The sequence below is a fragment of the Oscarella lobularis genome, chromosome 18 (assembly GCF_947507565.1).
Source record: "Oscarella lobularis chromosome 18, ooOscLobu1.1, whole genome shotgun sequence".
Lineage (NCBI taxonomy): Eukaryota > Metazoa > Porifera > Homoscleromorpha > Homosclerophorida > Oscarellidae > Oscarella > Oscarella lobularis.
Genome location: NC_089192.1, coordinates 1,856,969 through 1,881,395, shown reverse-complemented (window position 1 = coordinate 1,881,395; position 24,427 = coordinate 1,856,969). Strand labels below are relative to the sequence as shown.

The window sequence follows — 24,427 nt, the reverse complement described above, 5'->3', positions numbered from 1 at the left end:
TACTACGCTGCTTGTGCGAGTCTGATGGAGAATTTCTCTCGTGCATTCTTCTTCTTCGGAAGAGTTATCTTGCCTGTCTTCTCCTGCTAAGCGAGTCGACGTCGTCGCAAGTGCCTTTTGTTTACGGAAGATTTGGCTCTTCACGCCGTTCACATTCCTACAAATATGTTCAAATCCGATCTACTCTCTTTTTCCGTTGGCTTCCTGAAGGAAATGTCTCGATTCAACAAAGAGCGCGTGGCTGAGTTCGGACAGAAGTGTTTAGCGGTACTCCAGCAGTAACTTGAAAACATAAAAAAATTATTCTTGAATAATTCTTGAGTTTATTTGTGATTTATTTGTGAAGCATCTGTTATGAACGTTGTCATGTACAACGATGCAGTAGCGTAGGCGAATGCCAAGTCAAAGTTAATACGGGCACTGTTTGCTGAAATGCCCGGATTTTATAGGGTAACTGTTTTTTGTGGAAAAAACGGCAAAAAACCGATAACCCTACAAAGTACGGGACTTTCTCGAGTTCAAGGCCTAAAAGTGGACAGAACAGCAGAAGAATTATTTGACGAAAATGGGTAGACGATTGTATGACTTTTTTATTCAAAAAATTATTCAGCAACGCTCTCGAAAATTTCAAATACAATGTCACATAAATCAATAAACGAACATAAGAGCTCCTAGCATCCTACTATACCTAAGTCTTGAATCATGCTTCCATAATGTTGTCTTGAAATATCCTCCCAAAAGGATTCATTTCGGATGTTAGCGAGGCTACGACTGGCAGTGCTCGATCACAACAGTGACATCGAGCAAGAACTAACGCAAACAAATCGAGACGGATCAAAACGGTACAAGCAGGAGTGGAGCAAACGAAAGAAAGGAATGGACCATTAAAGAAATGCACTCTAACAAGTCAACTGATTTCGTACATGACTTGGTCGACGACTTGGTGAAAAGACAAGAAAATGACGCCGCATCGTCTTTGCACAGAAGAAGAGCCAGTCCGATTCCTGCTGTGGTGCCGATGAATCTTGCACAAAAGCCGAAACCCTCAAAGCAAGAAGCCGTCAGGCAACATCAAAGCCGATTTACACTAAACGAATTATTATGACATTATTAGTATCACAGTTATGGTACTGCATGTTCTGAAATTGCTGATGCCTAAATAGGCCATTGAAAACCCATTTTGTCGTCGGATTGTCGGTGAGTATCGTCAATGTGTGGTTCAGCATACCCAACGTAATATCTGTCGGGCTCAGGAAAATGCTCACGAATTTTGAGCACAACGCACGATGGTAAAACAACTCGGTTACCTCTGCCTAGCCTTTCATGAGACCACCAGACAAACTGACGGTAAGCTGACAATCGAAATAATCTAAAACGAATGTTGAAAATGATCAAAAAAGAACTCTTACTCTTACCTGTTAGACACAGTATCCGGTATTCCCGAATAACCTATTTCATGCATGGCTCTCATAGCAGTTCGCAACACTGCTGGCTGAAGAAAAACAATCGAAAAGTCGTCATGGTCAGTGACGCATAAAATTCCGCTGTCGAGCTTCGGATTTAGTACGTCCATCTCATGGCAGCACGTGCATTCCAATCCCTTGGCATGGGGCGGCAGTTGCCACAGCGGCACCAATAAACGAACACCTGGGTTGTCTATGAATCTGACTGTACGAGTACTGTCGTTCAAGTAGTCGTCAGCTTGTTCGTCGTCTACTTCTGGCTCAAACATTTATGGAGAAAGGAATGATCCGGAGTCGGCCATCTGGGTTACTTATGAGGACTGGTCGACTCTGCTCCGTTTTCAGTTTCAAGCACGGCGCAGTTGACTCATATTGTTTGTCAGCTGGCGTTCCGTATGCGCTCCTCAAAAGAACTTCTGGGCTACTCCAGTATATCGTTCCAATGTGCCACACAGTCACACGATCTTCAGCCAATAGGTTAATTGTCTTCCTCCGACTCCGTTGGCTTCCTTTTTATTTCTTTTCTTCAGTTTCATCGCTCTTCCTTCTTCTTTCAAGAGCTTCGAACAGCCGAAATCAGCTACCTTCGCAACACAGTTTTCGCCAACTACAGATCGCGATGAATTCTCGGAGGTTTCTGACTGTGAAGATACTCCATCCCATTTGCAACGTTTAGACTGATTAATATAATATATTGCAAGTACAACAGGTTCCTACAGGTGTACAACGAGTTTTAAAAACAGGCAATCACTTCTAACAAACATGCGCTCCTCAAGTCTGTCGTGGCTAATAAATCTATGAAAACCATACCCACCTGTACTGTTTTGTCGCAGGATTTCTACCATGGCAACATCGGCAAACATTCTCATTGTTTCGTTTTCGCCGTTTCTCTGCTGATCAATGACGGTGAATGAATAATCGGTGTTGAACGGCCATTCAATGAAATCATCATAGTGACCTTTTGCGATGAACAGGAATATTCCCACATAACCCGACATCTCGTTATTGGGATATATCTTTGGTTTCACTCTGTGCCCCGGCGTGGAGATGTAAACTGGATGACATGCAACGGAATAATCGCTATGAGATTTTGCTTTCTCAAAATGGCTAGCCCAGTCAGTCACCCTCCACAAGTAAACAAAAGGTGATTCGCTCTTGCTGATTTGCTTCTTCATATCAGCAATCTCGCTTTTCAAATGAGCAATCTCATGTTTCAGATCGGTTGTCTCGCCTTTCGAATTCCTCATCTCGCCTTTCAAAGAAGCAATCTCCCGTTTCAATTCGGCTGTCTCGCTTTCCGATTTTCTAACGTCGTCCTTCAATCTCTTCACTTCTATAAGCGATAGGTCGAGATGGTATTCCACTCGTTCGCTTTTATGTCGAAGCACGTCTTTTCTTTTCCCTTTAAAGTCGCAGGCGCTAAGGGGACAAGCAACATATGTGTTGGGACACGTTCCATTTTCTGCCACATGTTGGCGTATCTGGCGGCGAACAAGTCGTTTTCGGCAGCCCTGAGGACAGAACAGCGGACACAGAGGACAATCCTGCAGATGTTCCTTTAAGTTTTGAAACAGGATAAGTTTGAGGCAATGCCGACAAGAAACCTTTCTTCTAGAACACGTTTTCTGTAAATGCTCATTTATATGTTGACGCATGACGTTGGCGCTGCATTGCGCGCAAGGAACAATTACGAACTCGCATTTGGTTTCATGATTCTTCAGCTCACGCAGCTCTCCTCGCCATTTGCATCCCATCTCATCCAGGTGGCATGCCACTTCGAGATCAAGCACATCACGCTTGATTGCATTGTCTGGATAGACTTGATCTGGCCTCAGCTCTTCTCGACAGATTGGGCACGTGAGAGATCTCTTCTTCGTTCGAAGAGGCTCTACGCACGTAGCGCAGAAGCGGTGACCGCAAAATGTTAGCAGAGGATCTCTTATGCCAACGTGGCATATTGGACACGACAGATTGTTTGGCAAATGAGCGAACTTGGCGTCGAAGCCTCCGACGGCAGACATTCTGGCAACGTACGCTAACTAGATCTCATCGCATGCGCATTGCGCAAATCACGGCTCTGCAGCTAGCAGCCCAGGTCTAAGCACGGATCGGGGTCAAAGAGCGTCTCTACGCCGTTCTATCGTTGCTCGTTCGGTCGCAAATGCGTCCTACAGCGAACGCTTCGTGCGCGTTCGACGGCAGGCGTTCCCACGCCGAATAACATCGCACAGGTCGCAGTCTTGGGTCGCTGGCGTATCCAGTAGCACGACAAACAACCTATTAATTTCGTTTACGGTCACAAAGCTACTGAAATGACGGTGTATTTACTTCACGTGTGAATGCATGACCGCTACTGACCGCTTTGTACTGCAAATGAATTAAATAATTCAGGTACATTATATTTGGTAGCGCACTTTGCTCTGGGTAATGATTTAATGCTGTTTGAAGGAAGGAAAATCATTATACCTATTTCTTTCAAGTTCTCGTTCAAGGCGGAAAATGTTCTCGCTCTTCAAACGGTTTTATAGCTTTGCAGGTTAGAAAAATATCGTGCAGCATATAGCTAATAACGTAATTGAGGATTCTTAATTTATTTTGTGCAGCAGTGGTCTGTGCGCTTTGGGCAACTGTGAGAATGCTGTGAGACCGTTTTGCCTCTTTTGAGTGCGTGAATGGCTGTTGCGGTGTCTAAAGTTGCAGGTTTCATTTGAGCATTGTCATGCGTCTAGTGTCGGGCAATCTCACTTCCCACGCAGTCACGTGCTTTCAACGAATCACGCCGGAAGCCATTTTTCCTGGTTTCATAAGTCTTCATAGCCGCGGTTGCAGCTGGTGCCAGAGGGCTCGGAGAACGACTTAGCCTTCAGTTAGTATTCGCAAACCCTGTCTTCTCTTCTCAGCAACTCGTTTTCGGCTGCTTGAAGTCGCAAAATGCAGACTGAAGACATCTCTGCGACGGAGAGCAGCTGCGCGGTAGCTGAGAGGGATGTGCCGGTCGATAAGCTTGAAGCAGCGGGTAGCTCACAAGGTAGGGAAGTGAAGTCGCACGCCAAGGCTTTATTTGTCACGTGAGTATGTTGTTTTCTTTTCCTCATCTGGTGTTACAATAGCTGCGTCGCAACCTGATTCGCTGCCGTCGCCTTTGCATCTGCCGAAAGTTGGTGGTAAATCAATCTTATGGCCCGTTGCGTGTTTGTTCTCTCACGTGGTTTCGTTTCTGTAGAAGAGGGCGTGGTACCTATAGCACAAGAGCCTTCTTCTGAAGGAGAGTCAGACTCTCGCCATCAAGACGAGTCGGAGGATTTTCTTGGACCAAACTCTTTGGGCATTCGTTCAGGTGCGCTTTGACGTGATTACATTTTTGTTCTGGTGTGGCGGTATTTAACCTAATTACAGTCTCGCGTGAGCAAGTGAGCAATTCTTTGCGTAGCTTAAGAACTCATTGTGGGCGTTAATTAAAATAAGGGAGACTCTCCGGGATGCACAGCGGTGCAGTGCATGTGGTCACTCTCCGTACGTCCGCTTTTATAGACCCTACTTCCTGTACTCTGTCCTTCAGACCCTGGATCATAGTTATACTTTTTTACTGCACATATATGTATGTATGTATGTATAGGTAGATTAGGCAGAAGCGTTTCCGAACCATACAAAAGTAGTGAGTGGCGCGACGTTTAGCGTAATTACGCTTGGCTCGCAATACGCGATGGTCTTTTGTTTCTTTGTGCGGCTTTCTTCTGTGTAATTTGCAAGAAATCGTTTTGTGACCTACCTGGGCTGGGCGGGTAAAGCTTTTTAATTAGGATGTAATATTATTGATTCCGAGCGTCTGATTGCATGGCTATTTTTTAGCAGTGACTAGTCTCCGTAACGGAGAAGCTTCAGCTATTGCCGAAAAGACTGTTTCTGACAACAGCAGCGATGACGCGTTGCCACTGCTTCAAAGAGACGGTGTAGGCTTCAAACCGCAGAAGTGAGTTGGCTGGCTCATTATAATAGCTAATAATAATAATTATTATTGAAATATAATGATGATACTAGTTGAAGAGTGAGATTGCTATTCTCTCCTTTGTTTAGGCCAGCAGCTGGATTAAAAGTAACGTTTCATGCGTTGCTTCATCCCGAATGGAAGTTTGAAGAAAACGATAAGCGAGTGTACATACAGTTTGAATCCAATTTGCGGGAAATTTCGATGAAAGTGCAAGGCAGCATTCCGTATGTCTCCGACTTTTCTTGTTGTGTTCATCGCACAGTTATTTAATATGATCAATCTGTAACTCTTCTTTAGGTCGCTAGACGGAAAAAGTAAATTTTTCAAGTTGTGCGGAAGCACCGTTCTTCCAATCGCTGTTACCCGTGATTCTATTTTCTACAAGTATACCATCAAGAAGCAGAGAAAATTGAAGAAAAGCAAAGTAGAGCCTGAATTCATTGTTGCGCCGCGTTCGTGCGGTGGCTACCTCTTCCGTATTCTTGTATTGCCTCCTGAGCTGCGAGGCAACTGCAAAGGTATTACAGTCAGGCCGCTCTCGTATCAACTTTAAAAGTGCAATCACTCCTGTCTCCATAGGTCATTTTGTCAAGTACGATGATGTCGTACACCGATGGACACCTGATACAGGACGATCTCGGGATGTTTTCGTCGACAGCAGGAAATTGGCAATTGGAGAGTTTCTGCCGAAATGGCAGGGTTTCTATTGCGCAAGCGATGTGTTTCTCGAGCCTATGCTGGCTTGTGAAGCTCTTACTCGACTTGAAAGCGTTGTAAACCAATTGCAACAGCTTTCAGTTCGTGAAAGTATCTGGCATTTGCGGGACTGGAATCCTGAGGAAATGAATGTAGCGATGGTAAGTTTTGGTATTCGTACCACTGGAAATGGCAATTTTGTTTCCGATTTTAAGATTCTTTGCGATATTTTAAAGCCAAAGCTGGAACAGCTTAAAAGTTTTAAACCGACATGCAAAGAAAAGGCTGCAGAAAAAGTTGTTTCTGCTGCTGCTATTGCAATTGTCGTCAAGAAACACCGCATTGGGCTCGAATTAAGCAATGACCATTTAAAGTCATTAGCACATTCTTTTTCTTTGGAGCAGAGTTACTACGACGCGATCAAAGACACGATTCAGAAGAATTTTTCTAGCATCAGGTTCGAGCGGCCGGGCCACAGGAGTTTGCATTTTTATGTTATTATTGTTTAAGGGAAATCACCGATGCTCTCTGTAACATCTGCTCGGAGCTATGTTTTAAAAGCTATCCTACTACCGAGTGGATATTTTCGTTGCCTCTGATTCATTTTCTTTCTGATCTTACTAAGCCTTTTAACTTGCCTTGCAACGTTTCTTTTGAACAGGACGAATGGTGGGGACTTGGAGAGCTGAAGGAAGCCATATCCGCATTTCAGAAGAACGAAAACAGCGCAAGGTAACAGCGAACCGTTATTCTTATCTATGAAAAGCATCTACGTATATACATGTTAGCCTTCTGGACATCCGAGAACAAATAGAACCTCTTTTTGAAACGGATCCTTTACTTTTTCGCGTTATAATTTTTGCTTCACCTTATGACGAGGCTAAGTTTTGGATTACGTCAGCTTCTTTACTGAGTGAAGGCGTGGCTGCTGTCATAAAGAAGGCTCTTAGAATAGGCGACTCTGCTGAAGTCAAAATATCATTGGTTTGTTTTCTTTATTAGGCTTCACTTGAGCTTTCATTTACTTTTGCGCATGCCGTAGGTTACCTTCCTTGAGGGTTTTTTTGAAATTTTAAGAAAGGAGGATTTACATTTCCTGAAGTAGAATTTTGCACCGGTTCGACTCGTACAATTTTCTCCAGCTCTTTTTTTAGATGTGCTGATATTGAAAACGTTTGCAATTCAACCACGGATACGAGAAGTATTTCTCATGTCATTGATTCAACTAAGATGGGAATCAGGGCGTGTCTTACATTGTTGGCTGAATTTAGCAAGCATTTGCCTCGAGAACAAGACCGTGTTCTTTTTGACACCCTTAATTTGTTGTTCGAGCAACATCATGCGCTAGAAGGTAGCGATTACACTGAAGTCGAAGTAGTGGCGAACATATGTGCCAGCTGGATTGAGTCAGTTTCGTCTCATCACGACTTTTGCTCTGATCTCAAGGCAACGACAAATTAGCGGATTTGAATACAACTTTTGTTACTATTTTTCTTTTAGTTGTGGAATAAGATGTTTTGCTATGGGACGGTCTTAAAATCTGATGAGGTCTGTTATTGGAATTTTCGGCTCAAATCTCGGTTTGAAAAGCAGTTTCCAAATTTGGTACACTGGCAATTAATTAAGGGTTATCTCGTAATCATAATGAATCTTGTAGAATAACGAGCAAAAGTTGGCGGCCTATAAGTCTATAAAGAATAATTCCTTTTGTTCTCTGGTCGAAGAATGTCTCATTGATTTGTCCAGATCAGCTGTTGAGCAGTTGATACAGGTGAACACTCTTTTTATTATTCAGCGCAGAGCGACCGTCTTATTTAGAGTCAAGGAGATCTAGAGTCAAGTTTTCATTGCTTTTTCTACACAGCAAAAGGAACGGCAGAATGCTCTGTGCTACATTCGCGTCGCTGTCTTTCGGATATTCTCTCATCGAAGTCTCCTGCTTTTGAGGCTTCTGACTCAGCCTGGTTGGCTAACATCTTTCAGTCTTCTTTGTGGAAACGTTATCTACGGCTTTGTGGTAGCACACACAAATTGATTGCTGCACGCTATTCTGACATTTATTTTTAGGTGACGAAGAATTGTTTCCTGACGAAAATTCAGACGTGGTTTTGCGAATGCTTAAGGCGAAGAGAGTCATTGTAAACTTTCTTGGGCAGATTGCTAGTGCAACTGTTTCTGTTGCTGATTTGGAGCTTGCAAAGGCCAATATTCAACAGCTTGATGCTCTCTGCGCAATTCTTGATGAGCAGAATAGTAAGCACCCTCCCATCGAGCGAAAACGGTCTTCACTGCAGCAGATAACCGAGGGCGCTTTGCATCTTCGCATCCAAGAGTTAGAACGCTTTGATAAAGAAAAGAAGCTTGTCCTGAACTTTTTAAGTACGTGTCAGTCTTTGGCAGGAAAAGGTAAATTTGCGAAAGCTTTTTGTGAAATACAGTCAATTCGATTTTCTGCAGTTGACTTTCAGCGACTCAGGGATTTTTCGAAGATTGACGTATCCGAAATTTCTTTAAACAAGCTTGTTAGAAGATTAGAAGATGGCTCTATTGATGTCGTTTATTTTGACTGTCTGCCAAAGGTCAAACACTACATGAAGCCACTCAATGAGCTTCAGAAAAGCTTAGTATTTCACCGTCTTTTGCGTGATAAAAAGAACGTTTTGGAAAGAGATTGTAAAGGAAATGAAGATACTGAAACGGTTCCAATGGCTCTTAATCGAGTAATTCAATTGGTGATTGAGCCGGTGTTCCGAGCGTGGAAAAAAGTTTGTGAACTCGTAAAGAGCGGCGAAATTAAGCTGAAAGAAGTCAAAGATAATTTTAAACTTTTGTCTTATAGTTCAGAAAAGTTGAGAGAGGAATTGAGTTATATGGATTTGGACAGCGACAATTCCGGAAGATTACTAGCCGAAAGAGTTAGACAGATTTGCTTGTACAAGACTCTCAGCAAATCGGCTGTTGCGGCTAAAGCTGTACGTTGCGTGTGCGCCGAACTCCACGTTTCGAAGCCTTTGGTCGCCCTTTCTGAAATCTGCTCTTTGGTGTGACTAAAATTATATGCAGCGTGCTTTATACCTTTTACATTTTGTGTTTTCGTAGGATTCTCAATTGTTGCAGGGACAGCCTCTTTTAGTCATGAATGCCGCTATGATGTCAGCAGGAAGCTTCTTAGAAGCTATGGAAGAAGAGCAGATTGTCTGTCTGCAAATGTTTGCAGATTGTGGACCTCTTATTGATTGGGTCAAAAGAGACCTCAAAGGTGAGAAGTAGCGCTCCTCACGAATATGTGTTATTTAAATTTGATAGAATGGACCGAACTTGAAACATTTGTTGAGTTAGCTGGAACTTTATGCAGCACCGAAGGCGATTTTGGAGCTTTCAAAGTTGTCCATTTGAGAGCATCCTGCGCTGGATATGCTACTCTCCTCTTTAATCTCTCAGAAGAGGCAAATTTAGATCAGCTTTTTGGTGCCTGCAGAGGCGTATTTGAACAACTCAAGCGCGATCAAAAGCTTCCGCAGAAATGGTGTGACACGCAGAAATACCTCGCGGACTTCAAACTAATGAAAGTGTCGTTGGGTTCCGTTGAAGTGTCGTCCTTTTCGGAAGTAGAAGCGATAAATTCGTACGGTGAATATTTGGTCGGGTACCAAGGAGACAGAAGCCTTGCTAAAGACATTGGAGATTTCATTGAACTAATCGTAAGACCTTCGGTGGCAGAAAGGAAAGGTGGAAGAACCAAGTACAATTTATTCGCCTTGCAAGATCTTGAAAGCAAATTGATTCTTATCTCCGGTCACGGTAGTGAACGGCAAAGCGAAGTCAACGTATTTCGCAGTACCTTGGAATATATAATCCAACTTGCCGCTGAACTTTTAGACCTTCACAAGGCTGGTCACGCAAAATATCGTTCCTGGCGAAGGAGTTTTTGCTGCATTTCTCCCTTGCAGCATGACAATGAATATTCCGCCGACAAGTCAAGGCAGCTGGAACAGTTTTGGGGAGAATTGAAGAAGGTCAAGACAGAAATGACGTCTGATCTCAAATTGTGGAAAGCTGAAATTCGTCGCCTACGATCAAATTATTATTATCTCAATTATTTTACGACGGAACAGTTACTTAAACTTACGGAACATCTTGGACATCTTGTGGCCAGAGGTACCAAATTGCCTAACGACATTTACGCACTGCTAGAGTGCATAAAGCCTAATATCAACGAAAAAGATGTTAGTGAAACAGTAGAAAAAACGTGCTCCAAGTCGTCACCACGATTGCAGAATCAGGAAGCCGATTTAAGCAGCACTGGCGGCAGCTTGGCTCGAACCTCTCCGCTTGGAGGGCGACATTCTGCTGGTAGTCTGCGAAGCTTAAAACGTCATCCTTGGGGTGGATTTGCTTCCCCGGTACACTTTGAATCTCTTAGTGCAAATGAATTTAGTCAGCCTCAGCAGAAATCGGAGTCTGGTACTCCCGTTATGAGCATCGACAACCCGCAGTATCTGGCATTTGAAAGGCTAGGCGAATTTCTCCGTGCTCTAGCCAAGAGGACACCTCCTTCGCTACCACGATCGTTCCCCTGCAATCAACTTAAACTTGGTCATCCGAATCTTATTTTGGTTCCTCGATCGGACCTATTATCTACTGTGTTACGGGTATATATGACAGACCGAGATCTTCCACTTCCTTCAGCTGAGGAGGTTTTGCTTTGTTCTCCCGAAACAACTTTTGAGACGGTTTTATTGTTTTGGAGGCGAGCGATCAAAGACCCAACGCAGGGTCGTTTATTCTGCTTAGTTGGGGCCGACCGTCTAAGTTACGAAGTCAGTAGAGAAGCGGTAGATGAACTTTTCAAACTTAGTCAAGGACTTTCGGGCGAGTTCGGGGAAAGTTTTCGTTTAGTTGTGATTTGTTGTGCCGAAAATGAGGACAAGTCATACTTTGTTTCATCCCTTGAGCGATACAGAAGACCGCCTTTATCTTGTCCGTCACGTCAAGAGGTACAGTCGTACCTAAAAGATCAATTTCGAAACGGGCCATCTGAATTAAAACTATGCACAACGATGGGTACTGCGTGGACACCCGCTGCTGATCAGTTGGACGACGAACAGAGCTGCGTACGCGTGGTTTATTCGACTCGAGCGGGTGTTGGAAAGTCGCTTTTTGTCAGCAGTGTGGCTGCAAAGTTAGCTCATATACCAAACAACAGACAAGCTAAGATCTACTACTCTGTTGAGGACGAAAAACTAGTGACAAAAATTATCGTTCCTCTTCACGATTCAGTTGTAGACTCTGATGCTATAATGGAAGTCCTGGAATCATTCTTTCCTCATCCAGACCAGACTCTATCAAGATTAATTCATTTTGACATTTCTCCTTCCGTTCGAAAAGGACTCGATGAGTTTCTTTTTAACTTTGTTGTTCTCGGCCAGATAAATGACTCTAAAGGACGTGTTTGGCGTCGAAGACTGACAGACATGCATATCTTCGAATGTACTTGGCCTGAAGAGCAAGACACGTTAATAAAAAGGGGTTCGACGACACGAAATCAGAAGCACGTACCTTTTGAAGCCTTTCTTCCTGCTATTCGTTGCCGATCTCCAAGGGAATTACTCGATCTAAGTAAAAGTCAGAAAAGTGTTGGATTTTTTGATGAGACCAGATTCCAGGACTTAAATTTTCAGCGACCCTTTCAGTATCTTGTTCGGCTTTCTCGCAAGGAAGATCTCGAGCGATTCAAATTCAACCGTGATAAAATTGAAGGAACGCGTATCATGTGCCTAAAAACGTTTACAGACCATTGCGGCGTATTCGATCCGTCGTGGGCTATGCTGAGTCATTTTGCTAGCTTTCTAAACAATCATCTTTGTGACTATGAGCAAAATGACTTTTGTTCAGAAGCCGCAGGCCTGCCTGGATTCAAGATTTTTGTGTTAAGACTGATAATCGTCATGTCGCGAGACTTTTCTACTCCGTCGCTGGACGACGGGACGCTACGAGAAGAAGTGAATAGTTTGCAGCAGTATCAGCTGCGTCGCAGATGGGAGCATCACTCACACTCGTATCTCTTTTTTAACGAAGATCGACATTCAACGACGCCATTCAATTTGTACACAAGGAACAACCGCTTGATAAATCCTCGTACAGAAACTGAGCTGGACAAAGAACTGACCGTGAGCAACGATCTTATTCGGGCTCTTCTTTATCAAAAATTTCCGCTGCATGTGAGCGCAGATGAATGGCCAAATCTAAAGGTGGATGCAGGCTACGAATGGCTTAAAAAGAATATTGTAATTAATTACGATGAACTGTCAAAAACCAAAAAAATTGAAATTCTGTGCAGCGTCATGGGACTGCCGCATGTTCCTGAAAGAGATCCAGATCAGAGTTACGACTTGACCACGGATAACATGATCAAAATTCTCGCTATTCACATGCGTTTTCGCTGCAGCATTCCTGTCGTGGTTATGGGAGAGACCGGTTGCGGAAAAACGCGTCTGATACGATTTATGTGCTTGTTGCAGGCTCAGAGTAAGGATGTGCAAAATTTTATTCTAGTAAAGGTTCACGGTGGACTGACCCAATCAGATATTAGGAAAAGAGTTTCTCAGGCTGAGCAGTGCGCCGTGGAGAATGCTCGGAACAAAGTCAAGACAGTGCTTTTCTTTGACGAGGCGAATACGACAGACGCAGTTGGTCTGATAAAAGAACTTATGTGCGATGGGCGAATGAACGGTCGTTCTGTTCATGGGCTTGGCACTAATCTTCACGTCATTGCCGCTTGTAATCCTTACAGGAAGCACACAAACGTCATGATTCAAAAGCTGGAGTCTGCTGGACTCGGCTATCACGTTCGCCCCAACAATACAGAAGATCGCCTCGGCGACATTCCTCTGCGGCAGTTGGTCTACCGAGTTCATCCTCTACCGGAGAGTATGAAGGCACTCGTATGGGATTTTGGTCAGCTCAGTCCAGACACAGAACGAAGTTACATTTTTCAGATTGTGAAACGGCACGCTGAGAATGGATCTCTTCCTAGTAAGCCTGGTCTTATTGACGTCACTACGGCTGTTCTTGCCTGCTCGCAGTCTTTTATGCGCGCTCGTGACGACGAATGTAGTTACGTGAGCTTGCGGGATGTAGAACGGGCTATGTTGATTATGGTGTGGTTTTACAAACTCCACGATGTGCTTGATCCGTTTATGAAAAGGAAATACGAGGAAAATAAGAATAATGAGGAGGAAGCATCGCCTTTGGATGCTGTCACGCGTTCACTTGTTCTTTCGATAGGAGTGAGCTATCAAGCTCGACTAGTAGATCGCGCTCCGTATCGAGACGCTGTTTGTTCTTGTTTCAAAGCACCCTGTGCTCTTCCTGTTTCTTCCTCTCAGATGTGGAGAGAAATAGACTTCTGTCAGACCGTGTTTCTTGATGAACTCGACCTCCCTCCTAAAATCGGTCGTAATCACGCTCTGAAAGAAAACGTTTTTATGATGGTTGTTTGCGTCGACTTGCGGATTCCTCTTTTTCTCGTGGGAAAACCCGGCAGCTCAAAGTCACTTGCGAAAGACGTTGTTAAGAATTCAATGAGGGGAGAACAATCGAATAGCAAACTGTACAGACACCTAAAGCAAATTCACATGATTTCATATCAGTGTAGCGCTCTTTCAACTGCCGACGGGATTATCAGCACTTTTGATCAGTGTCAGAGGGTGCAGAAGGAGAACGGTTTGGATCGCTTTGTCGCGTGCGTTGTGTTAGACGAAGTAGGATTAGCCGAGGATTCGCCACGTCTACCTCTAAAGGCTCTTCATCCTCTCCTTGATGACGGCACAACAGGAGCTGACACTGACAAGCATCAACAACGTAATTGTGTCAGACTTATTGGCAGTTGCGCTTAAATCATTACATGTTTATAGGTGTGGCTTTTGTTGGTCTCTCCAACTGGGCACTCGATCCAGCAAAGATGAATCGCGGCATTCTCGTGCAGCGAAATGTTCCGATGAGCGACGAGTTGGTTATCAGTGCTCGGGGAATTTGCTCGGCAGACGAAGAGACTGAGCTATTACTGCAACCGTTTTTTCATGGATTAGCGGAAGCCTACTTAGAAATATACGGCCAACCCGAAAAGAGAGGGAAGAGAGATTTTTTTGGCCTACGAGACTTCTACAGGTATACCGGTAAATTTTTCTCAAAACTTCCTTGAGTATATTTGATTTATAGCCTTGTCAAAATGATATTTTCATTTTGCAAAATGACGAAGAGGCCACCAAGTAATAGTCAACTACTTCACGCAATTCGGCGTAACTTTGGGGGATATATTGACTTTGACCCTGTGAGATTCTTTCGAAGTTATCTTCCATTTAACAGCGATGACGACGCTTTGAACCTTGACAGTAGCCCTGTGGGACTAATAAGGGCCAATTTAAATAAACCAAAACACAATTCTGCTCAAAGTGGAGTCAAATCCGAGGGCTATTTAGACGAAAGCCGCTACCTACTTCTTTTAACGGAGAACTACGCAGTGCTTCCTATCGTTCGTAATCAGTTTCTCGTCGAGGACGAGAATCCTGTCATCATTTACGGCAGCAGCTTTCCAAAAGATCAAGAGTACACGCAACTTTGTCGAAAAATCAACCGTGTCAAGGTCTGCATGGCTACGGGTCGTACCGTTATCTTACTGAATCTCGATAAACTGTACGAAAGCTTGTACGATGCTTTAAACCAATACTACGTATATCACGGAGGTCAGCGCTTTGTAGACTTGGGATTGGGCAGTCATCGAGTCAAGTGCCAAGTGCACAAGCAATTTCGGCTGATTCTGATTGCCGATCGCGAGAAAGTCTACACCGAATTTCCCATTCCATTAATCAATCGCATGGAAAAGCATTTTCTTGCTTTTTCGTCTATATTCACAAAGGAACAGCAAGAAATTGTTGAAGAAGTTGAACGATGGGTGGAAGCTTTCTCTGAAACTACTCAAGTTCGAGAGGATGAGCGCGCGACTCCATTTGGGCCAGCTGATAGTTTCGTCGGTTACCATTCTGGCGCGGCTTCAACGATTGTTTTTGGCGCGAGTCGTTGTCTAGAGCAGGAAGGTGACGATCGCTTGGCTCTAGGTGACGATGAATGGAGGAAGAAGCTTCTGTCGAAGTCACGTGAAATTCTTCTGCAGTGCGCTACACCCGACGCAGTAGCGCGGCTAGGATATTCCCGACTTAGTAGCCAATCAAGACTTTTGTGGGATACCTATTTTGTGACGCAGGAGCATTCTAGTTTGACAGATTACCTTAGCATTCAACTGAAAAAAGAAAAAGAAAGTCAACTTATTCAAGTGACGACTCACTCTAAACTCTTGTCAGGCGATGCTATTCGCTGTCTACTACCTATGGGCTTCAAAACGATTCATCAAGTTATTTTTCTGCAGCAGTTGGATACAGAGCAACAATTCTGCTCACGTGTCGAGGAATTTTATTCCCAATCAGGCGACGAAGACAGCCTTCTTGTAGTGGTCTGCGAATCAGGTGACGAGAGCGGTGAATTAGTCGCCTATGCTCGTTACCTCGTTGAAGAAAAACGAGCAGAAGTTTTTCAAAAGCGTGGGGAAAATGGGATTTTTATGGCGTCAAGGCATGCAGTGTTTTTGGTACACCTGTCTCGCACTACTGGTGGCCATTTTGAACGATTTCAAGGGGGAGACTGGACCGAGGTTCACGTAGATGACCTTAAACCAGCTGACGACGCCAAGCTGCTCTCCATACCTTCCTTAGTAGATCGAAAAATTAGTTCTTTGTTTGGAAAGACGCAGACAACTGCTGACAAAAGGTTTAGTCGTGACAGTCCGGTGCCAGAACTTGAAGTCGCTGAGAATGTTTTGGAAAAGAAGGATATTTCTCAGAAGAAGGAAGCTGTTGTGAGTGCAGCGAGTCTTTTTCGTTCCTGTGTGCATGCCGCGATAAGCAGACTTAATGATTTGCCTGGATCTCGACAGGATGCAACGAACGAACGTCTCGATGCGCTACTTTTCCTGATACCGGAAGCAGAACCATCGCCAAAAGGTGTTTGCAGATTCTTTGATGAATTAAAGAAAAAAGTCATCAGTCTTCTTGAAGAAAGAGACAGTCTATTTCGGAACGAAAGCGACGGCGAGTGGGTGAAGAATGAAGCTCTTAATCTATATAGCATTCAGGCTGGCGGAACTTTTCGCCATTCGCTTTGGCTCAAAATTGTCGACGTTGTTACTCCGATACTTGCTGAGCTAATTGCGTTCATCGATGCTGATTCAAACTTGCTATTGCTACGGAAAATGGCTGATAATTACATTGGGGCCTTGTGGCTAAAGTTGTTTTCCTGCCCGCAGCTTTTTTCTTTGCGTTATCCATTTAGCCACGAGTCAAATCGCGTCTCAGTCAAAGGATCGGGATATAAGAATCACGCGTTTTGCGCTGGCTTTCCGTTTTCCCGACTTGTTAAGGAGGAGGTGGATGGAATGATGGAGAAAGCAAAAAACCTTTCTGAAATATCGATCATGGGTTTTGTGCATTGTTTATCCGACCTAGAGTGTTGGCGTCTACTTAGTGATTTGCAGCAGCTTTTTGAACGTTCGTCTGTAGGAAAAGTTGTCAGAGAATGTTCCTTTTCAGCGGGTGATGAAAATTTGGCCTTGATTTATCTTGAAGACTTTGTTCACATGGTCTGCTATCCAAGAAGCGGTAACGATTTTCAGGTAACCAGTCTTCGCGTGGCCGTCAGCAAAAAATGTACGTTTAGTGTGTTCTTTAGCTTGTGTTTTCTGCTATTAAACATCATGCTATTAAACTCAGCACTGTTGGAGACAGTCTTTTGGAGGAAGATTCTTCTCTTCACTGTCTAACGATTCCATCTATTCATGTTGCTTATGATCGCATTAAACTCCGACTCGGCTGCTTTTCAGATTTACTTGATTTGGATGAAGATGTTTCTTGTCATTGGAAATTAGAGTCTTTGCAGGACATGGATGCCACTGACGTAATGATGCATGACCTACAATTTATATTTTACTTAACCGCTTTTTATCCACCTTAGGAGTTTGATGAGTTTGCTGTCATTAACTTTTTGAAGTCTCTTATGCCAAAACCTTGTACACTGTTATCTCCCAGATTGCGAAAAGCGTGGCTACAGCGTGTTCAGAAAGCGAAACCTTGCTTAGAAGCTTGGTTCGAATTGCCGGTGAAAATTACACTGTCAACTGCAGACATTTCGCAGAAGAGCTTTGCTCGGTAAGAGCTCTCTTTTGCCTATCCTTATAGGTATTATTTATGCCAAACGTAGGAATATGTGGACGAAAATATGCGTGGTTCGTCTATATTTCGAGCACACGAAACCGTTAGAAAGCAAGACTGATTTCTTTACAGAAACTGGCAACAGAATGTTTGAGGTGCGTCAGAATTTGAATTGATTACTTTGTAATTTATTTATCTTTGATTTCTGTAATTTCAGAACTTTGAAAATTCTAATCTTGATTTCAAAACAGTAGAAACTGTTGAATTAGTAGCCGGATTCTTGAACGAAAGGAGCCTTGAGTGCTCTGAAAAACTTTTTGGGTAAGAAAGTGGCTTTTGGCATCTCAAATATATAATATATAGGCTCTTTCTCTATTTTAACAAAGTAAAAACGGTGTTTACTGCTCTGTGTGCGGAAACGCCTGGATAGACAAAGAGCCCGTTCTATTGTCTTGCAAACACATTTTTTGCGCCCAATGCATAGCGAAATCAATGTACGACAACGCTTCCTCTTGCCCTTTGTGCAAATCGCCGATTCTCTGTATTAGCTCCTCAGACAAGCTTGTGTAAGTGCCTTGTGAACTGAATATGAATATGTGCCCTCCGCATGGCTTATTAATATTATTTTAATCTTTTTAGGGAGAATACACGTACTTTTCAGTTCTTTAGAAAATGTTGCACAACTTTCTTCATGGAGCTTGTTGCAGTGCATAGCTTTAATGTCTATAGCTTCCGTGCCAACGACTCTGTTGAAAAGCCACCGCAGCCAGCCTTAGTTCGTTTTCTTATGGATTTAGTCTTTCAATCGCAATCAGAAGGAGAAGCTTCAGCGACTCGGTCGTTTTCACCTCTCAGTGTTGATGCAATCGACGCAACGCCTACTGTACGTTCGTTTCTTTTGCAACTTCTGCTTAGATGTCCTCCGTACGCCAAATACGTTCGTTTTTGACAAATAAACTAATCGATTAACCTTTTATTTTATTAGTACTCAGGAATGTATAGATGAGCACCTTCACGAATACTTTGACAAAACACAAAACGTTTTTGCTGGACTCACTAACTCCGCCATTGCTCAAAAGGCGAAAGAAGAATTTGATGTGATCTTTGTACAGTGCTTTGAGGTTTGCACGGAGAAAGCAACTACATGTTGCAGATCTCACCTCTACTCTACCTAACTGTCGTTTTATTAAGGATTTGATAATTGAAACTGAAAGCCTGTCTCTGACTGGATTGCTTCGGTATGCCGAAAACAATTTGCTGAACACTTACAGTCTCGCACATCTGAAAACGGTGGCGTGCGCTCGCGTCGGCCTGTATTCGGTTGCAAAGGTCATCTTGGACATCCTGGAGAAAGGCGAACTGCCTTCTGAATCCGAAACCTTAGCAATTGAGCTGGCGCAAAAGCTGTGCACTGAACGACATGCATTGATTTTTCTTCTCAAGGAGCTAGTGAGACGACGTCGAGATCTCGACGTTCTTACTCAACTACAGAATACGGATGCCTACGCATTGACTTGGCTGGGGAAAACTGTACTTCAGCACTCTCAAGTAAAGTTAGAACAGACGCAGCTACTAGTAACTAGTAACGTTTTCTTTCTAGAGTGGCAAAGACGTGGCTCCTGATTACTTTATTGTAATTGGCAAAATTTACAAAGATATGAGAGAAGCGGTGGCGCGGTCTATTCTAATGGAATCTCTTTTGCCTATGAAAGAAGTTATAGAGGTAAATGAGACCAAACTTATATCACTACTCGGTCTACTAGCAGTAACTGTTAAGACTTCGCAAGTGAAAGTTAAAGCAGTAATAATCCTGCTTGCTATGTATCGCGAAGTTACAATGCGACAAGCATACGCAGATAGCACGAAACATGTCAGTGTAAAGGTATAAAACCAGTAGTCATAACAGTTATCACCGTTTGAAGCATGTACATGTCTTATAGGTGCAACGCCTTCTGGAAGAGTACTGCCATTCTGCGCCTGGTTTACCTTCGTGGGCTAGAGAAAATGGGCTCTATATTATTAAATATACTCAGACCGCAAGCAGAGAACTTCCCGTTTTAGTATCTCTTAAACAAAGCCTACAGTCAAGGGCTATAGCTGCGTTAGCTTTCCACGTCCGTCTTACAATTGAGGCGTCTGCTGAAGCTGATGATCCTCTCATGAAACCGTTTTTTTACATGATGAAGGATCCTTCAAAATTGACGGTATGTTGCATCACTCTTTTGGTTTTAAGTCAAGAACTGTCTGACTAAGGACGCTTATTTTCCTACAATGCCTGGAGACCAAGGAATAGCTAGCGGTGGAACAGCTTGGAACCGTAAGTTGACAATTTGCTTGACATTATAAAATTTAAAAAATACATTTTTTGTATCTAGAATGTGCTAATGGTCATAATTACTATTTCAACAGCGTGAGCGAAGACACGAATAGAAGGCATCCTTGTTTCAGCTTCTTTGTAGTCTAGCGCATTTTCTTCTGTTCAAGCGTGTTCAGTTTGCGGAGCTCAGAGCAGTGGTCGCCAGCAGCAAGTAAAAAAGCAAAAATCCCGAAAGTACTTTACATGAACCGCATACCTTGACGCTCACACTATGGTTGTTTGATGCAGGAACGGTGATACTGGCCACATTCTCGGTCATGCAGCTGCACGTGAAGGTGTCGGGCCTGCTGTAGAGCGCGAGTTGTCATCGTCAGGCTGTGCTATTATTCGTCTTCTCATGCATGCAGCTCTTATGTGGGCCTCGTGCGATGGACAGGTGATTTAATTTTCACGCAGATTCATTTTTTTACCATGTTTTTGAAGCATCTCTTGAAATCACTCCTGCGAATAGTGAAACCAGCCGTGCTTGTCGATCAGCTGCCTCAATTTTTTTGGGATCACTTTGTAAAGGATGTGAAGGCGTTTGCCATGGCGATTGGTTACGACTTAAATAACGCTATTGTCATTATTCATTGGTTTTTGGATGTCGTGGTTTCTAAGCATCAATACGGTATGCAGCACTCCTTTTAACTTTTACAGTGACAAATTGACTTTCCCCATTTATTATATACTCTTTCTTTTTAAGTGGTTGTTTTGAAAGGAAAAGGTACCCTAAAGTCTGCCGAAGAGAGGCAGGATTGGGAAAAGAACTTTGCATGCCATTTTATTGACCCGGCTTTGCAGGTAGGCTGGAGTCTATTAATGTATATACAGTTGAGAGTGGGTTAAGATAGCTTTTTTAGGAGCTGATAAGAATGCGAAATGTAAGCGATTGGATGGAAAGTGTGACAAACGATAGAAAGGATGGTATGCTTAATGTTTACTGGTAGTCGACTGTCACCTAAGTGTACGATTTCCAAGGCACTAATCCGCTCATACGGTGGCTGTATGAACTTGACTCTCCTCCAGGAACAACATCCTCGTCGTCCCTTTGGCGTTATCGAGTTCAAGTCAGTGTTGAGCATTTGGCAGAATCCTTAGAGCTTCACTGCAAAAGCAGTTCTGATCGTCGTGAACTCCGAATTCTCAGAAAATTTTTGAGAAAGGTTTTACGCTTGTAGCTGTTTAATTAAATTGATTGGAAAAGTTTTCTCAGGAGCACAATCTTAATACGCTTCAATTTTTACCACAAGTTTTGCAGCTGCAGCGTATGCTTCAGGAGAAGTTTCATCATCGGCTTTCGTTGAGGAAAGCCCTGAAGACTTCGATTAGTGATTTTCTTCACCGTATCCATTCGGGTTTGTAAAGATTCGCCTCGACAGGCTGTGGTGTTTTTTAGATTACTATGTATTCAGAGTCCGAGAGGAAGGTTTTTAGTTCTCTGATTGAAGACTTTCAAAGCGTGTGGGAGTATCTTCGCAGTGAAATTTTGAGACACGGGCGTCTAAAGCCTGACAAGAACGACGATAAACTCGAGCAAGTGACTGAAGACACACCTCTTGCTTTTTTGTTACCTACGACCTCGGGAAAAGGCGTATGTGCAATGTCTCTGGTAGATTACCTGATCAACTGCGTTCACAACGAATTCGTTTCTGAGTTTAGAAGTCTGTCTGGATTGGAAGGGTAAGTATTTGATCAGAACTTGCTCCTTGCGTTAGCCGACTGCTTTTTGGTGTGCAGGACTGGTCCTATAATTCCCATGCGTGAAGTTGCTCGGGCATATTTGATATCCTACGACCGAGAACGCGATCTGAATCCTCTTATTGTAGCTAATTGCACCTACTCTCTTGAAGCAGGCAAAGGCAGTGAAATATCCTACAACTATGCATCTCTAGAGCGTCAATTAATAGATCGATTTCTAAGTGGAAAGCGTCGCTTGGAGTTTGAGGTGCAGGCTAAAACCAAGAAAGTCGTTGTATTATCTCAGCACTGTTTTTTGGTTAGCCTTACACATTTGTGTACAGCGAGGATGCTAATAGTGCTGAAATGTTTAATAAAATCCAGCGAAAAATACCTCAGGTACTGTTATAAAATTACTAAATACTTGGGCTTGAGTCTCAGAAATCTAGGAACATCTCTCTTCTTCCGTGTCGAGACAGATTATTAACGAACTCCGCGATCTGACGGACGTGTATAGCGTGCTGTCAGTTCTTGACGTGCTCATTGGCTTCATTTCGTCAACTGGCCCGGACAAAGATTGTCTTGTTCACGAATACCTCCACAAAACTCTAAAAATGCCGGAGGAACGTGGGCTTGTAAGTGCAACGGCTCGGCGAAATTGTTGCTTAAAGCACACGCTGTCGCTGTGGCGAACGCTTATGGTCGAGAAAGGAAAAAGACTGGTTGCAAGTCACGGAGTACGCTCGTGCAGGCTTGCAGTATACTTCCGCTATGTACTCCTGATATTTAGGATTTTTTCGAACACCTTCCTGACTTGTTCAAGAAAAACATGGGTGAAAGTCTTTTGTGCCGTTTCTTAGATGCTTTGCGCAGGATTGATCTGGACGTTTTCATGCATGAACTGGTGGAGCTTGCTTGGCTAGAGTTGAAGAACATGGGTGACATGCAAAACTTGGAAGATTATTCGTAAGCCTAACAATTAACTGACTATGTCATTAATGTTTCTACTTGACGATGATTAGATTTAAGAAAGCATTGCAGAATTTTCGTCGTTCAAAGTTGAAGGGCCTAAATGACATCCCTGATGAGGTGCGTTTGAGCCATCTTTTGCATTGCTGGAGAATCTCTGTTGAACTTCAGTCTAACTGTTCTATTAGTCATAATATCAGTGTTTAGAATTAATTGTATTGGTAAGGTGAGTTTTCGTTGAACTCTTGTTTGTTTACTTAGTAGTTGTATCTTTTATAGTATTATAAAGGTATTTTCTGACATTGGTTTTTGTTTTTATGTGTAAATAATATTGAGCCAACCATCATATATTATTACATCTATGCTGTAATGAATGGCAAACGCATTTGCAAGCCCCTATAACGGCGACGGAGGCTTCCCAAACGTGATGGTAGGCGCCGAAATTTATATAAATGATTAATATACACAATTCCTAATCAAAGTAACCTCTAACTTCTTTCCACCACTTATTCATCAAATTTAGCAGGTGGGAATGCTGCACTGGTGTTCTTGCTTTATCCAATGCGCTTCTAAAAGAATCTAAATCAGCAAGTAAGTATAGAACTGTCATTACCAATGCTATCTTTGAAACGGTTCAATTAAATAAAAAGATTGAATAAAAACTGATCACCTTTTTAAAGAATCATGAGCGCAATGCTTTATCCTTCATTGGAGATAACCCTACGCTCTTCTTTCAAAAGAAAATCATTCCTCAGGTACAGCATCTTAGGGGACTAAACTTCATCTGCTTGGGCAACAAAAAATCTCCCTAAAAACCAGTCCTCAGTGAATGAATACGATGTTAGCGGCTTTGATTGGCGGCGGCTCCTTGTTCGAGAGAAGATTCTAATAAATGCTTAAGCAGTCTGCAACGATCTCGAGTAGCTCATTCTACGATATCTTTAGGATGATATCGCGCCACTCATCTTCTTCTATTCTGCGATTTACAGAAGTCGATTTCAGTTATAGCAAGACTCAATGGCAACGATGCCAATTATTAATGTTCATAATACAGTAAAGGCATCACTATAGTCGAGCAATAATTTTAACAATCAGCGACTGCTTTCACTACGACATCGCTGTACCCCGGTGACAGGCCATCTTCACCATGCTCGCTGCAGCTATCTCGGCATATTCAACGAGAAGAAAGCCCACTCTCTCGTACGAAGTTAATGTTCATCATGGTGAAAAGCAGAGCAAATTTTAGAATTTGATAAACGCAAAAAAATTTCAAACCGATATTGCTCTCAATTTTCCGAGTCCTTTTTGGCTAAGAGGAAACCGTCAAAGACTCAAAGCGTCAGCCATGTAGCCGGCAAGGCGGCCGAATACCTCACGAAGGCATTCGCCACCATATACCCAAACCTTGAGCGGTCGAACATAAATTTGTTATTAAAATTGATCATTTTAGGTGTGGCCTTTTATATCTTTGGCGTGTCTACGTCAGAGATCGCGTGCGCTATTGCCTTCCCAGATTTCTTTTGATGCCCGTTTTCCTCCTTCTCTCAGTCGAAAACAATTCCAAAATCTGGTAAGTTCTGGTCTCGAAGACGAGAGGGAACCGATGCTGATTGTTAGCGTGGAAATAGAGGTCGGGGCCCCGTGCATCATCGATGTTTTTTGACCGTACGTACAGCCTCGCCGTCTCTCGACTAGCGCGCGATCATCTCTGTTTCGATTCGCCCTGGATTCGCCTGAGATTAACGACTTCTGTGCTCTTTTTCGGTCAGGAAGCTTTGCAGAGTCATTCATCGCAGCACCCCTGTGAGTTTTGATCGGTCGTATCGATCGTTTCAAGCCACCAAGCTCCTATTTTCGTAAGGCGTTTTATCTCATTGCTTTAAAAGCGCTCTACGACCTTCATTGGGCTACGAACTCCTTCTTTTGATGTTTCTCTCGAGTCGTGGATAGCTGTTATCCTTAGGAGGCCTCTGAACGTTGCAATGATGCTTTGGCCTTTTCACATTTATAACAGTTT

At 43.2% G+C, this 24,427-nt stretch overlaps 2 protein-coding genes across 6 annotated transcripts; one reads left to right on the top strand and one right to left on the bottom strand.

The window, feature by feature from the left end:
• Window positions 1-2,146: 2,146 nt before the first annotated feature.
• On the bottom strand, window positions 2,147-3,695 carry LOC136198240 (TNF receptor-associated factor 6-like). The gene has a single exon (XM_065988154.1). It carries the CDS (start codon window positions 3,482-3,484, stop codon window positions 2,177-2,179), a length of 1,308 nt encoding a protein of 435 aa, XP_065844226.1. The 5' UTR covers window positions 3,485-3,695; the 3' UTR covers window positions 2,147-2,176.
• Window positions 3,532-22,757, top strand: LOC136198239 (E3 ubiquitin-protein ligase rnf213-alpha-like). Of its 5 annotated transcripts, none has more exons than XM_065988149.1 (50): window positions 3,532-3,854; window positions 3,912-3,999; window positions 4,067-4,163; window positions 4,220-4,491; window positions 4,574-4,627; window positions 4,687-4,800; window positions 5,313-5,433; window positions 5,538-5,675; window positions 5,749-5,969; window positions 6,031-6,308; window positions 6,363-6,604; window positions 6,658-6,879; window positions 6,936-7,131; window positions 7,190-7,248; window positions 7,302-7,593; window positions 7,648-7,752; window positions 7,805-7,918; window positions 7,966-8,164; window positions 8,215-8,553; window positions 8,605-9,188; window positions 9,247-9,406; window positions 9,454-14,010; window positions 14,064-14,316; window positions 14,368-16,870; window positions 16,927-17,151; window positions 17,209-17,402; window positions 17,455-17,560; window positions 17,623-17,726; window positions 17,792-17,971; window positions 18,045-18,329; window positions 18,391-18,526; window positions 18,597-18,953; window positions 19,006-19,128; window positions 19,183-19,287; window positions 19,346-19,609; window positions 19,659-19,722; window positions 19,781-19,815; window positions 19,865-19,956; window positions 20,011-20,158; window positions 20,206-20,392; window positions 20,468-20,565; window positions 20,625-20,688; window positions 20,743-20,927; window positions 20,978-21,119; window positions 21,177-21,444; window positions 21,502-21,709; window positions 21,766-21,840; window positions 21,891-22,178; window positions 22,232-22,407; window positions 22,464-22,757. In XM_065988149.1, the coding sequence occupies exons 4-50, from the start codon at window positions 4,395-4,397 to the stop codon at window positions 22,615-22,617; spliced, it is 15,111 nt and encodes a 5,036-aa protein (XP_065844221.1). In that variant the 5' UTR covers window positions 3,532-3,854; window positions 3,912-3,999; window positions 4,067-4,163; window positions 4,220-4,394; the 3' UTR covers window positions 22,618-22,757. The 5 variants fall into 5 exon arrangements, with proteins under 5 accessions (XP_065844221.1, XP_065844223.1, XP_065844225.1 ...); XM_065988151.1 differs by having other exon boundaries at window positions 4,067-4,329; window positions 4,388-4,491; XM_065988153.1 differs by having other exon boundaries at window positions 4,067-4,491; window positions 4,690-4,800.
• The last annotated feature ends 1,670 nt before the right edge of the window (window positions 22,758-24,427 follow it).